The 14,048-nt window shown below is 41.1% G+C and overlaps 1 protein-coding gene across 5 annotated transcripts in view; it reads right to left on the minus strand.

Annotated features, from left to right (window-relative positions):
- The window catches only part of VWCE (von Willebrand factor C and EGF domains), a 41,335-nt gene that overhangs the window by 26,276 nt on the left and 1,011 nt on the right, over nt 1-14,048 (minus strand). For 4 of the 5 annotated variants that reach the window (XM_067462370.1, XM_067462378.1, XM_067462367.1 and 1 more), the window contains exons 2-6: nt 11,380-11,474; nt 8,064-8,153; nt 5,220-5,348; nt 959-1,075; nt 698-814 (exon numbers count right to left, since the gene is read on the minus strand). In XM_067462370.1, the coding sequence (XP_067318471.1) occupies nt 698-814; nt 959-1,075; nt 5,220-5,348; nt 8,064-8,153; nt 11,380-11,474 (548 nt within the window). Of the gene's footprint in view, nt 1-697; nt 815-958; nt 1,076-5,219; nt 5,349-8,063; nt 8,154-8,979; nt 9,003-11,379; nt 11,475-14,048 lie in introns of those variants that run through there. The other variant, XM_067462383.1, reaches the window with a different exon arrangement.

Below are 14,048 nucleotides of genomic sequence, written 5' to 3' on the forward strand. Positions count from 1 at the left end.
GAAAGGCAGCCTTTGAGATAGTAGCACCTGGGAGATGAAATGCTGGTGTGTGCAATGTGGCCAACCCTGAACTTGAATGAAACCTGGTGGTTCGAAATGCAGTGGAAAGCTCTAACATTGTATTCCCAAACTCTGGTCTTCCAGATGTTTTGGACTTTGGTTCCTAGAACTCTTGATCATTGGCCAAGGCAGCCGAAGCTTCTGGGAAGACCAGAGTTTGGGGAAAACTTCTCTAATCTAATGCCAGTATTAAAGGAAGGTTCAACTGCTAGTCTAATCAACTTCTGTAGATGTAATGGAAATGAGTGCCAAAACACCTTCATCAAAATGACTTTAATCAGCCCTACAAATAGCTACTGTCACATGGTATTCAGTCTCAGACAAATAGACCTATTGCTGTTTCTGTTGTCACTGGGCTACTCTTGCCTACTAAAGTCTTAGGCTTTGAAAATAACACGTTTTGACAAAAAATTGGAAATTAAATACATAAAACAATTTGAGTTTCAATTCAAAATTATTGTGCGGATAATTTTTGTTGTCAATGGTTTGTAGGTTATTATATTTTCTTGTTTTTTCTACTCAAATGTAATTTGGAGACAGGATGAATTTTTCTTCAAGTGGCATCAATGTTAGCTGCCTCCACATTGGGAGTTAATGTATTTCTCCTTAGCCTCCCAATAAATGAAGGGACACTCACCCACGCAGGAGTGCCGGTTTCCATGGAGGTAGAAGCCAGCATGGCAGGAACATCTATAGCTGCCAATGCTGTTCTTGCAGTGATGCTGGCAGGGTGTTGCTAAGCACTCATCTGTGTCTGGGGTTGAAAATGGTTAACAGTACTGTCAGTATCAGTCGCCCGCACAAAAATTATTCTCCCGCCAACTCACTTCCCAACATTTCTTTTCATTTTGAACCTCCACAACTACATATTTTCTCTTCCAGTCTCACTCAAACTTACCTAGGCAGCTGTGCCGGTCAGCTGACAGTTGCATCCCAGAGCCACATTCACAGACAAAGCCACCTTCCGTGTTCACACAAAGCCCTTCACAGGAGGCACTCAGGCACTCATCAATGTCTGAGGAAAAGAAAATGTTGAAGTACAAATGGGAAGAGAGAGACTGGATTTGGTGCTAACAGAAAGAAAGACAATTTCCCAAGGAGGGTGATTAATTGTGATATCTAAAGCTTAAAGCTTGTTTGTTAAGTGACTGTAAGCAGGAGTGGTTTGAGTGTTGGCATGCTACTCTGAATAACAAGGTTCAAATCCCTGTTCAGCCATGAAAGCCCACTGGGTGATCTTGGGCAAACTCCACATTCTCAGGACCAAAGAAACCTGTGATACGTTTGCCTTAGGATCTTACTTACCTACATAGGTGATTCCTCATAGCCCAAGATGATAGTCCTCCAAGTGCAGTGTCTTGATGGTGGGTCCGTAGGTGGCTGTGGAGCCCAATTCTTGATCCGCATGTTCTCCCACAGTGAGGACATCGGTTTCCAGGTGGAAGACGGTCCTGGTCAGAGTTGGTTTGACACACCTTCCTCTTGGTATGTTTCTTCCTTTTGCCCTCCATTTGTATTTCTTTGAATTCTGCACCACTGCTGGTCACAGCTGACCTCCATTTTTCTTGGGAGACATCTGTGCATGAGTTTTTTTTTAATGTGTGGAGGTCGGTGCACAGCCGATTAACACACAATCTTCATAGAGTGAGGTCCCAACCAGTGGCATGGTTAACACGACAATGGTGGCTTCTCAATCTGTTGCAGCCTTCTTCTGCATTCACAACCATTGTAACATGTACCATGTTATTCTCCACCTGCTCTGCCATTGAGGTCTTTGGACTGTGCTTGGTCTGGATCCACCCCTGTGGCCCCTCCACGCTAGCCCCCTCATCACGACAAGATGACAATCCATCTTAGGATCACCATAAGTCAGAAATGCCTTGAAGGCAAACAAACAGCAAAAACCAAAACTTGCAAGGATATTTTCATAAAAATAATTCTGTCCACTACATGACATTTTCCTTCAGTCCCTGGATCTCTAACATTTCAGAGATTAAGATCCTAAAATTGTCTGTGCAAAATATTTTTCGGATTATCTTGGTAAACTGCTTTTCTTTGGATAGGAAGACTATCTGAACACTCAACTGAAATTGAGTTACAGCAATGCTTTAGGACAGCAGGTTAATCACCAGCTGCAACTGCAGCAAATCTTGCCTACCAAAAGATTAACAGTTCAAAGATGGGTCAGGGTGAGTTCCTGATCTTCAGCCCAACTCCTTGTCCACCTAGCAGATCGAAAACAGCAATGTGAGTAGATAAATAGGAAGTGCATTAAAGCAGGGAGGTGTTTTAGGCATGGTGTTTCAATCAGAAAAAGGAGGAAAGTTTATGAACAAATAAAGCTCTTCAGGAGATGGAGTGACAGCACTCCTTGTGGCCGGAACTGAGCAAAGCCTCCAAAGATGCTGTTGGGGTTCAGCCTCCGTGTGAACCTGACCCTCAGCCTCTCTGTGAAACTGACCCTCAGCCTCCGTGTGAACCTGACCCTGATTCTTTGATTGTATTTCCTGATGAAACTGAACAGGCTACTGAACATGTATTTTTCCCTGATGGTTTGGAAACTGTTGATTCTGAGGGCAGTGGCTCGGAGAGTGAAACTAAACATCCTAATGAGGATGTTTCAGAATCAAGCGGTGATAACTCTCCAGAGGAGTTAACACCTGCCTTTTTTAATGAGGATAGAAGAAGGCAGATTTGGGGAAACAGGAGTGAATCACAGAGTCTGCGAAGGTCAAGTAGATTAAAGGAAAAGGAGGCTTCCAATCCTGGAGGCATGTCCTGAAACAGTTTCTTTAGTTTAAAGTGTCTCCCCTCGGGCTGTCTTGTTAGATCAAGCATCGTTTAGACTGAGGCATTACCTTGGCTGAGTTCCCGTTTCCCATGGCCTGCATTCCCAGAGGCTTCTAGTTTCCAAGTACGGTTAGTGAGATACTAACAGGTTCCAGGTTTTTATAGTGTTGCTTTTGGAATGTTGATCTAGTTCAGAGATATTCCTGACTGCTGAGTTTTACTGTGGCTTTTTGACTTTGCATTTTCCTCTATTTTGTAACCATTTTTTCATCAATAAAAAAGGATTGTTTTTCCCACAGTCAAGTGTGGTGGATTTAATCTTATGGTCTCGTTTCCTGATCTGGGATGCAACAGATGCCAAAAAGTTGGGAAATAGCCTATATATACTTCTATCTGTTGCCTGTCTTGTCATTGTATAACTGTCATTGAGTGTTTGCCATATATGTATTCTGTGCCCTGAGTCCCCTTTGGGGTGAGAAGGGCAAAATAGAAATAGTGCAAATAAATAAATAAATAAATGCTAATAGTCAGGGGACTGAAGTAAAATGTCTTTAGGGGCACAATTTTTATTTAGAAGACAACAGTTTTATTTTGCCCTTTCTTATTGTACCATTGTATCTAGTTTAGCGTTGTACAAAACAGGGAATAAACAGCAAATATGGTATACATGATTTGGTATACTTGATTTTCTAAGTTTTGGTGACTGAAGGAAAACTTTATACGGTACATAATTCTTATTCAAGTGGGCAATCCCTCATAACTACACACCAAATGCTACACAAGTATAGCACTACGGTTCCACTTTAACATCCACGGCTGCATCTTGTGGTATTATAGTTTGCGAAGACATCATAGGAGCCCTTTGACTGATAATTCTAAAGAGCCCTTCCTAAACTAGAAATCCTAGGCTTCCATAGGATGGTACCATGGAGTCATAGTACTATAATTGTGTATTGCAAAAGAATTCCAAGAAATTTCTGTTTTATTTATCTGCCAGTTATTTCACAATCTCAAGCAATGCTCAGCAAGCGCATCAGGCAATTTTCTTCCCCACTTGAGGTTTGCAGTGACACGAGGGAAATTAAATCAACACTAAACATGAAGAACAGTTTACATTAAAGTTCCACCACACACTGACATTCACTGCTTGAAGCTATTTAAAATTGTTTCTGCATGTGGCAGACATATTGTGTGGATCACTCTTAATTTTCTCAGAAACAGAAACAGAATACAGTTCCTGTATTCAACTGCACTGAGAGACTGGGTGTAATTTAAATTGTTCAGCAATTATGGATACAGACAGGAAATACTACTTGGCACTCTATTTTGGTACTGCTACATGTTGTTCACTTCCGTTAAACAAGGTACCCACCTATTAAACAATGTTTACCTTATGACCTCATCATACTGGGCTTTTTTAGCAACCTAGTACGCTTCCCCGCCAGTCCAGCAATGGATGGACATGTTGCCCATCACATGAAAACAGTTTTCATTTTGAAAATCTCTAAGGAAAGAACAAGACAGCCCTGTATTCATCAGAAGGACAACTATAATGCACTTCCTCCTGTTGGTAAATACATGGTTTTGACACTTTGGGTGGCCAAAATCTATTTCTAAGCATCTTCACTTTGGTACACTTCCACTATTACCTTTTTGGTCTGCCGTTTGTGCCATGTTAACAATCTGTTGTTTTTCTTAGTCATTTTAACATTACCACTAAAACATGCCTACATTTAAAAATAATATTACACATTCATACAATAGTAGAAAAAGAGTGTAGCACAGATTTTAAAAGTGGATTTTGTAAAATAAATATAAATACACAGTTATATTGATTTGGTGCTAGTCGTCAACCATAATAAATAATTATATACTGTTATATTGAAAGGCTAGTCTTCCCCCTTTCGGCTATGTTCTGTTTACTGGTGAGGATGGTGTCCATGTTTGAGAAGTGCTAGACACCAGTAGTAGTAATAGTATTGCTTATTTAACACCATGTGCTTTATAGTAAATCAACCAGAAAGAGTGGGATCCTACTCAAAGGCATGTAATTTAAAAGATATAAGTATACACCTACTTGAACAGAGGAAAGGAGGAATAACATTAAATGTCTGTTTTAATTGTATGTTGTTTTTATGGCATTGAATTGTTGCCTATGTGTAAAGCCGCCTTGAGTCCCATTGGGGGTGAGATGGGCAGGGTACAAATATGGTAAATATAACATTCCAAAGTGGTTTACAATTTCACATGAAGGTTATGGTGGAAGAGCAATGGAGATTGCAAAAGGTCCTAGAATATGCCTGGGAATAATTGCAAAGTTTGGTTTGTGCTGGATTGCTGTGCAGAAGAAACCCAGTTTTCTGGTTTACCTGTACAACGTACACCATTGGCCGTCTCCGTCATGGAGAACCCCAGAGGGCACACCCGTGCCATTTCCTGGCAGCCCCCATGATTGCAGGCCAGGTCACAGCCATACTCTCCACAGGCCCTAGGAGGGTCTGAAAGGACAAGAAGGACAGGCATCAAGGTAGCTTTTCAAAATCGGGTACCCACCTGGAGAGCCTTTGCACATTGTGGAATTTTAATAAACCTTTCAAACTGTATTTTGCTGTTGCCCAACTAGCTTAGCTAAAGATTTGCACACAGTCCTTTTTTCATGCGCAGAATTGAGCCCATCAAAACTGGAGAATTTGCACCATTGTCTTCTACTTGGAGATGACCCATGGAAACTAGAGACTCAAGGCCAGACCCTGAGATCTGGCTGCTCCAGTGTCAGCACATAGCTGCGAGCTTCCAAAGGGTTTCAAGTAATGAAGTACTAGATCCAAAATTTCTCCCTGTGCAGAAAAGCTATAAGGCAAGTGATTACTACAGTCACAAGACCAGAACAGAAGTGTGAAAGGCAGAATTACAATCCCAGATCCATAATGATGAAATAAACCATGTTACTTTAGCAGAAAATAAAGATAGGGTGAAAAACCCTCAGACATTTCCACATGAGGTGGATACTGTTGAGAGGCCCTGTCATCAGAGCTCAAAAACTACAGGGAAAAGCTGGATAGTGGGACAAAATGAATGTCAGCAGTCATTGTGAGCAAACAAGGGGGTCTAGTGCTGTGTTTTTCATTCTGTTGTTTTGCAGAGGGGATTCGGGGAGGGGGGATATATATACTCTGACTATTGCACCATAATCCAATGAATTAGCACCAAAAACAAAAAAAACCACCCCTCAAACTGCATTGAACTGTACATGGGCATCATTGCAAAACATATGATTACATAAACTGGAACTCATCCAGATTGTTACAACATGTTTTCTAAATCCTTGTTCTGACTGTGTAGGACATAAATTGGTTCTCGTCATATAGTGAACATCATGAAGCTATTTCCCATTAAAGCTATCGCCTTTCTTCTCTCTCTGTCTAGTCCATCTGAAGGATATTCATTTAACTTTCTTCGCCATTCTGATTTTTGTAGGACTATTCAGAGGGAAGACATCTTAATAATTTGCTTGGAGCACCAAAATGTTGAAGGCTGGCTCTAGGGAGAAGTGAGGTAGAGCTACTGTTGGCAGGGTTCCTTATGGCAAAGCAAGCTGTCTTGCACAGCAGTGATCAGTCCCTGCAGACAGATGCTGGCTATGGTTCAACTACCCCATGCCTAGTACTCTCCAATGCCAAAAGGAAGCAAGCCAACACTGAGCAGTTCCACTCCTTAAAGAGAAAAACAACTTTAGAATGACTCCAGCCAATAACTGATGGTGACGGTGATGATGGTATATTTTTCACAATGTCATTTCACACTGGCAAATAAATTCAAATGATGGTATTGAATTTGCAGACCGCAGATGTATCTTCACATTACAGAAAAAGGACACCGCAGCACAGTAGCATATTGAAGTCACAGGTGGAAAGAACTGAATCTGAGGTTTAAACCAAGTATAATATCTCCTCTGGCAACCTGTATCATGCAGGTCTTAGGGCAGGAGTGAATAATCTGTGGCTCATCAAATGATATTAGAGCTATCCTTGACTAGAAGTTACACTAGCTGAGCTAGTTGGGAGACTGAAGCCAATATCTGAAGGGCCTCAAGTTCCCCATCCCTGACTAGTATTTCCATAGACTCCATATTAATTGGACTAAATTAGGCATTTTTAGACATGCACATGCATTAGCAGGAAAGAACAGTGTTACACTCTTGATATATAATACAAATTATCTCCTCTCCTAAAAGCTACTCTTTCTCACTCCCATTTTTTCTGTCATTGAGAATGTTGGTCAGTGCAGTTTGCCTTAAGCAAAGAGTTGTATTCTGCCATGGTAGGGAAAACTGCACTGGCAGGATTTCTTTCTAGGTAGATATTCACCTAGATATAGTACAGTGGGCACATGTTTTCCAGCAACCATGGATCACTGCACCACATATTAGTCAATAGTGGTGACGTTAACTTGAATAACGTTTAATAATATGGGGCATGATCATCCATGTTTTCCTGTACCCATGGCAGGTCCTAAAACAGAACCCTATAGATACTGCAGGTCTACTAAGGTCCCAAATAATATGCCAATTTGCAAACCCTATCCTGTTTTCACGTCTGATTTCTAACATCGGATTTGAATGCCTTCCAAAAAGCCAGAAACAGAAGACCTCGCCATTCCAAACCAAATCATTGACAGCATGACACAATTAGCTTCTGATATGTAGAATTGGCCATCTGCAAGGACGTCGCCCAGGGATGTCCAGATGTTTTACCATCCTGTGGCAGGCTTCCCTCATGTCCCCGCATGAGAAGCTGAAGCTGATAAATAAGAGCTCATCCCACTCCCTGGATTCAAATCGCTGACCTTTCAATCAGCAGTACTGCCAGAACAAGGGTTTAACCCATTGTGCCGGCAGGACTGAAGACCAACAGGTCGTAGGTTCAAATCCAGGAAAAATGTGGATAAGCACCCTCTGTCAGCTCCAGTTCCCCATGTGGGGACATGAGAGAAGCCTCCAACAAGGATAATAAAGCATCAAACATCTGGGTGTCCCCTGGGCAACGTCCTTGCAGATGGCCTCTCACACCAGAAGCACCTTGTAATTTCTCAAGTCGCTTCTTACATAAAAAAAAACAAGGGCTCTCACACCAGAAGCAATTTGCAGTTTCTCAAGTCGATTCCGAATCACACACACACACACACACAAAAGCATCACACAACATACCCCTTACCTTGACATGTAATGCCCTGCCCTCCATCTCTACAGGAACATAGGTTGGGAGCAATGCAGAAGCCACTGCCACAGCCAAAGGAACAAAGTGCTGGTAGAGAGTCAAGCAAACATTAGTCAGATCAGGTGAGAATTAGACATTAGGGATCATATTGCAAACACATATTGAATAATGGAGTACGGCAAGGAATTTCAGGAGAAAATCAGTCTGTGTTTTATCAGTTATAGCAAAGTCTTTGTGAATGAATGGATGAATGAATGAATGGTTTATTTTACAAGCCACAGGCCATGACATCAAATAATATACAACCTTTAAAAGTACAATAAGCACTTTCCAATACAAACATTAAAACTTATTCCATATACTGCCTCTTTAAAATTATAGTAGCAGTGTCATGATAACAATAACAATAACAAATGTCTGATTTGTATCATCCCAACTATCTCCATTTCCGTTTCTAGGCTTTGTGAAGATCATGAAGAATTATGGCTCACTCTTAAAGAAATGGGTGTACCACAATATTTGATTATCCTAATATATAACCTATCCTCAGGACAAGAGACCACTGTTAGGCAGAATATGAAGAAACAGGATGATGGTCAGGGAACACTGTATTTTATTAGCCTATCTATTTAAGTTGTATGCTGAACACATAAAACCGGATTAGATTTAGAGGAAGGACGTGTGAAAATCAGATGAAGGAACATCTGATTTTAAAATGTTTAAGATATACAGAAGATACCATATCACCAACAGAAAATCGCAAAGACTTGGAAAAACTAATGAAGAAAATCAGTGAAGTGCAAGAGTAGGTTTAAGGTAGAACAGTAATATAACAAAAGTAATGACTACAAATGATCGACATAGGGTACATTTATGAAGACCTAGAAACAGTGAAAAATGTCCTATATCTTACCTCAGTCATCAATCAAATTGCTACTGTAATAAAAAAAATCAAAGTAGACTAAGACTTTGAAGACAAGATTCTCAAGTGTAAAATTAAATTACTGAATAGCAAAGTCAGGATTGTTTATGCATTTGTATTGCCAGTTTCTATGTACAGTTGTGAAGAAAGATGATAGGAAGCAAATCAATTGATCTGAAATATGGAGAGAGAAGAGCTCTATAAATAACTTAGACTGCCAAAAAGACAAATAGATACATCTCAGAGCAAATCAAGGCAGAGGTGTTCCAAAATTTCAGTTGACCCAAAGAGCCATTAAAATGCTAGTTTTGGCCAACAATGCCCTAAAGCCTGTGGTCCAGAATATTTGAAGGACCGTATTTTATGTATGAGCAGATGAGAGCTCTAAGGCCCTTCCTACACTGCCATATAAAATCTGCTTTGAACTGGACTATATAGCAGTGTAGACTCATATAATCCAGTTCAAAGCAGATAATGTGGATTATCCTTCTCTGGTGGTAGTGTAGAAGGGGCCTAAGATTGTCTGGAGAGGCTCTTCTCTCTGTCCCAACACTTCTCAGGCAGGGACTTCCTGGTGGCTGCTCCCGGACCTGGGCTCCTTCCCTAGAATGGCTAGAATGACCCTGTCTTTGTTCTCCTACATCACCAGATCAAAATATTATTTTGTGGTGGCACAAACATATTTTTATTATTCATGGAAAGAAACATAATGATTTACTATTTTGAGATCATATAGAGCAGCCATGGGTAAACTTTGCCTTCCAGGTGTTTTGGACTTCAACTCCCATAATTCCTAACAGCCAGTTGAAGTTCAGAATACCTGGAGGGCCAAAGTTTGCCCATGCCAGTTATAGAGAAAGGGTTTAACAAACAGGGAACAATAAAGACAGTAAAAGAAAATAAATCAAACATGGATCTCCAAAGTGCTTAGTGAATAAATCCTCTCATCTTCAATTGCCAGCTGGTGGAAGTGAATGAGAGCAATTGGCAGTGCAATCAAAATGCCAACAGCTGGATCTTATGTGTCATTGTATGAACAAATGAACAACTCAAGTGGGGAGCACCAGCATTGTGAACAGATGCTGAAGAATTTCATATTTGCACATCATCGTGGCTCGGTAATGCTACAATGGGAAAATCTAATTTCGTCAGATGTGGTGCCATGGCAGTATGCATGGTATAGAAGTATGATATAGAAAATCTGTGTATTCTGAGAAAAAACCTGTCCACACATTATCCAGAAGGTTTTTACCCTCCCCCTTGTCAGCTGTCACAAAAAACCCAATAAAAATCCTATTGCTTTTATACAATGCTACAAAGCCAAATTGATTTTATATACTTTATCAATCTGTCTTCTCTCTAAGAATCCTGGGAATAATAGTTTGGTTACATGCTAAAACTTAGAGTTTTGGAAAGCCAGAATCTCCATAACCTTCTGGAGAAAAATGGTATTTACAACCATTTGAAAATCATAACCTTTTGGGAAAGTATGATCTTCCAGAGAATAACCAAAAAACTCATTTGAATAACCTAGTTGTTTGTGATCTGTTAGGAACAGAGATTATGCCAATGCACAAAATATAGCAGTTCTTCAGAAGTTTTTTCTTCAGTTGCCCAAAAATACATCTACTCTCCCATAAAATATCTTGTTTCTATATCATACTCTCAAGAGACAAAAATAAAGTAGACTTTGTTAAAAGTAACATCTCAGGTTTACTCACAACCTTCATATATTCGGCATAAATGTACATAACTTGTCAATCCAGTTACAAATAGATTTGAAGTGGTTTCTCTGTTCAGACAACACATGGTATCTTTCTTACAATCAACAGCAACATGAGTTTGCTTTTAAAAATCCAAAGTCTCATGGCATCTGCCCTCTAAAATGGAGCCTGAGCTCTGAGCAGTCTCAGAAATGATCGTGTGGTCTGCAGCCCCTCCCACAACCTCAAGAAACATAGAGTAAAGGGAAAGCTGCATACCGAAACATACATATATAATATAGTATGCAAACAGAACCATATATAAAACAAATTACTAGTGGAGGCTTGAAGAAGGTTGCTATTACCAGCAGAGAGATACTTCACCCTCTTATTTCCTTTTGCAAAATTCCCATTCTTATTAGGTTAAGATAATTATTATTAAGCCAATGACAAGTTGGTATCTAATTGTAGCCAAACTGGAAAATATAGGTCTGCTGGCCACATGGTACATCAAATGCTATAGCTACCTGAATCACCTGCCACTCCATCTTTGAAGACTTATTATCCATTTTTAAATTCATTGAGAGTTCGTGAATATTGTCTTTCAGGCTGAGAACCATGAAGCAAAAGAGTTTCACTGTTTGAGTTCAAGAGGTGAGTGAATCGATGCCTCCCCCAGATTACTTACGTAGGGTGCACTGTCCACTGCCTGGAGCTGGTATCCACCCAGGACAGCAGCCACTTCCAAAACCAGAGAGGCAAACATGTGGACCAAGGCGACGTCTAGGAATATCAAGAGATGGTGTGAGAATATCTGAGAGCAGCAACAAATGCACAACTGTGTTCTGCTGTAGAGCTAGTTCATGTGACTTTTCTGATCATACCAGGCAGGAAGCAGCATGGTATAGAATCATAGAATCATAGAGTTGGAAGAGACCTCTTGGGCTATCCAGTCCAACTCCCTGCCAGTTGCATTCAGAGTTTCAAAGTTGTCTAAATGATGTGCTCAAATTGCAAGTTGGCATGCAACCATTTAACCCTCATGAGGAACAAGTCAAGATATCCATTTACCAAGTAACATCACTAGGTGGCCCTAATCAAAACCATTATCTAGGGGTAGCTGTATTGATGAAACAGCAACATACAACAGCGAAACCATAGTACGGTCTGATGTTCATATCCAAGGAATCTGCATCCATGGTTTCAACTATCCTTGGCTTTAAAACATTTTATAAAAATCCAAAACACAAACATTGATTTTGCCATTTTCAATAAGGGAAACCATTTTACGACACCATTGTATATAATGGGACTAAAGCAGTGGTTCTCAACCTGTGGGTTCCCAGATGTTTGGTCTTCAACTCCCAGAAATCCTAAAAGCTGGTAAACTGGCTGGGATTTCTGGGAGTTGTAGGCCAAAATACCCGGGGACCCACAGGTTGAGAATCACTGGACTAAAGCATCAATTGATTTTTGTATCAACATGGGTTCTGGAATCAAACCCTAAAGGAGAGCAAGGGCCCACTGTACCTTTATTGGGCCAGCCAAAATGCACTTAATACATCATGCATGGTTTTTAACTGTATATGGCAGGGGGTTGCATTGGATGGCCCTTGTGGTCTTCTCCAACTCAGTGATGCTGTAAAGCCAGAGAAGGTTTGAAAGCTTGTATGATGTGAATTTTCATTGTCCATACCCAGATTGCTACACAATTGCATCCCCTTCCCAAAACCTATTATGCAATAAAGTGCTACAAAGAGTTCCTTGCAGAAGCAACCCAAATGAAATTGCATGTTTCAACCAGTCCTAGGCAGAGGAAATCACGACTGTACCACAAGGCAACTAAAGCAAGGACCAATGGTTTAAAAGAGTCAATATTTCTATTCACTGCTCAATCTCAGCAAGGCCACTATAAAGCAAAGGTGAGAAAGTCATGCTTGCTTAGATGTTTGGCTGGTATTCCCCTCAGCCTTCGCCAGCATAGCTACTGGAGCCCCTGGTGACACAATAGGTTAAACCTTTGTGCTGGCAGGATTGCTGACCAAAAGGTTAGTGGTTCAAATCCAGGGAGTGGGGCTGAGCTCCTGTATGTCAGCTCCGGCTTTTCATGTGGGGACATGAGAGAAGCCTCCCACAGGATGGTAACACATCTGGGTGTCCCCTGGGCAACGTCCTTGCAGGCTGGCAATTTTCTCACACCAGAAGCGACTTGCAGTTTCTTAAGTCGCTCCTGTCATGAAAAAAAAAGCTATGGAATAGTGGGAGCTGGAGTCCAGCAAGAAAAGTTATTTAGTGGGCAACAGGTTCCCACCCCTGTTGTAGCTGTGCAAACAGTTCCCCATTGCCCTGTTGGTGGGATGTCTGATTAGTTAGGGAAAGGTTCCATGGTGGACTTGTGACTTGGTGATTTGCCTGCTCCTGTGGTTGGGAAGGTAGCAATAGTTTTAGTTTCATAAGAAGACCACAGGAGAGGGACAGAAATAACTGGCAAATCACAAAAAGGCCAAGAGGTGCACTGGAGTAAAAGCAGAAGAGGATAGAACAGTACCAGATTGAAAGAAAGCAGTGGCCAGGATATATAAAAAAGCAGACTCAGAACTGCAACAATACACCTTGCCACTCTGCCCCAGGTTGGCTTTTCATTTTGTCCTACTGAAGCATGTTTATCTAAACCTTTTTGCCTGAAGTACAAGCTGCTACTTTCCATGCCGTTCCAAGCTTTGCGAACACATAAAGCTTCAACTTTAGGAGGCAATCCGCAATGAATAAACTAGCCTGAATGGGGGAAGAAAACAACAACTGTGCTTGGGCACACAGTGATGCCAACACAACTTGCTCCCCTTCTTATGTACCCCACACCCAGTCCCTTGGTTGTGGTGGCCCAGCCAATGATTCGGCCCACTTGTTGTGCAAATGATGAATCACTTGAGAGCAAGTCCACACCGTAACACTTGAGGAGGGTTGACTGGATGGCCTTTGTGGTCTCTTCCAATTGGATGAGATTGTGCAGCTTGTGGCAGTAGGCAAAGTGTATTGTTGAAGGCTCTCATGGCTGGAATCACTTGGTTGTTGTGAGTTTTCCGAGCTGTACGGCCATTTTCCAGAAGCATTCTCTCCTGTTGTTTCGCCTGCATCTATGGCAGGCGTCCTCATAGGTTGTGAGGTCTGCTGGAAACCAGGAAAGCCCATCAAAATGTATTGCACTCAGTGAGTCTGTACCTCAGCTATATTCTTTTCTCAGCCTTATTGTTTTGATGTTGTTTATAACTGTGTTGTTTTTATATTTTATCTGATGTTTTTATTGGCTGTGTTTTACTTGTAATTTTGGACTTGTCCCTTGTCAGCTGCTCTGAGTCT

Source organism: Anolis sagrei, chromosome 1, assembly GCF_037176765.1.
Source record: "Anolis sagrei isolate rAnoSag1 chromosome 1, rAnoSag1.mat, whole genome shotgun sequence".
NCBI classification, from domain to species: Eukaryota; Metazoa; Chordata; class Lepidosauria; order Squamata; family Dactyloidae; genus Anolis; species Anolis sagrei.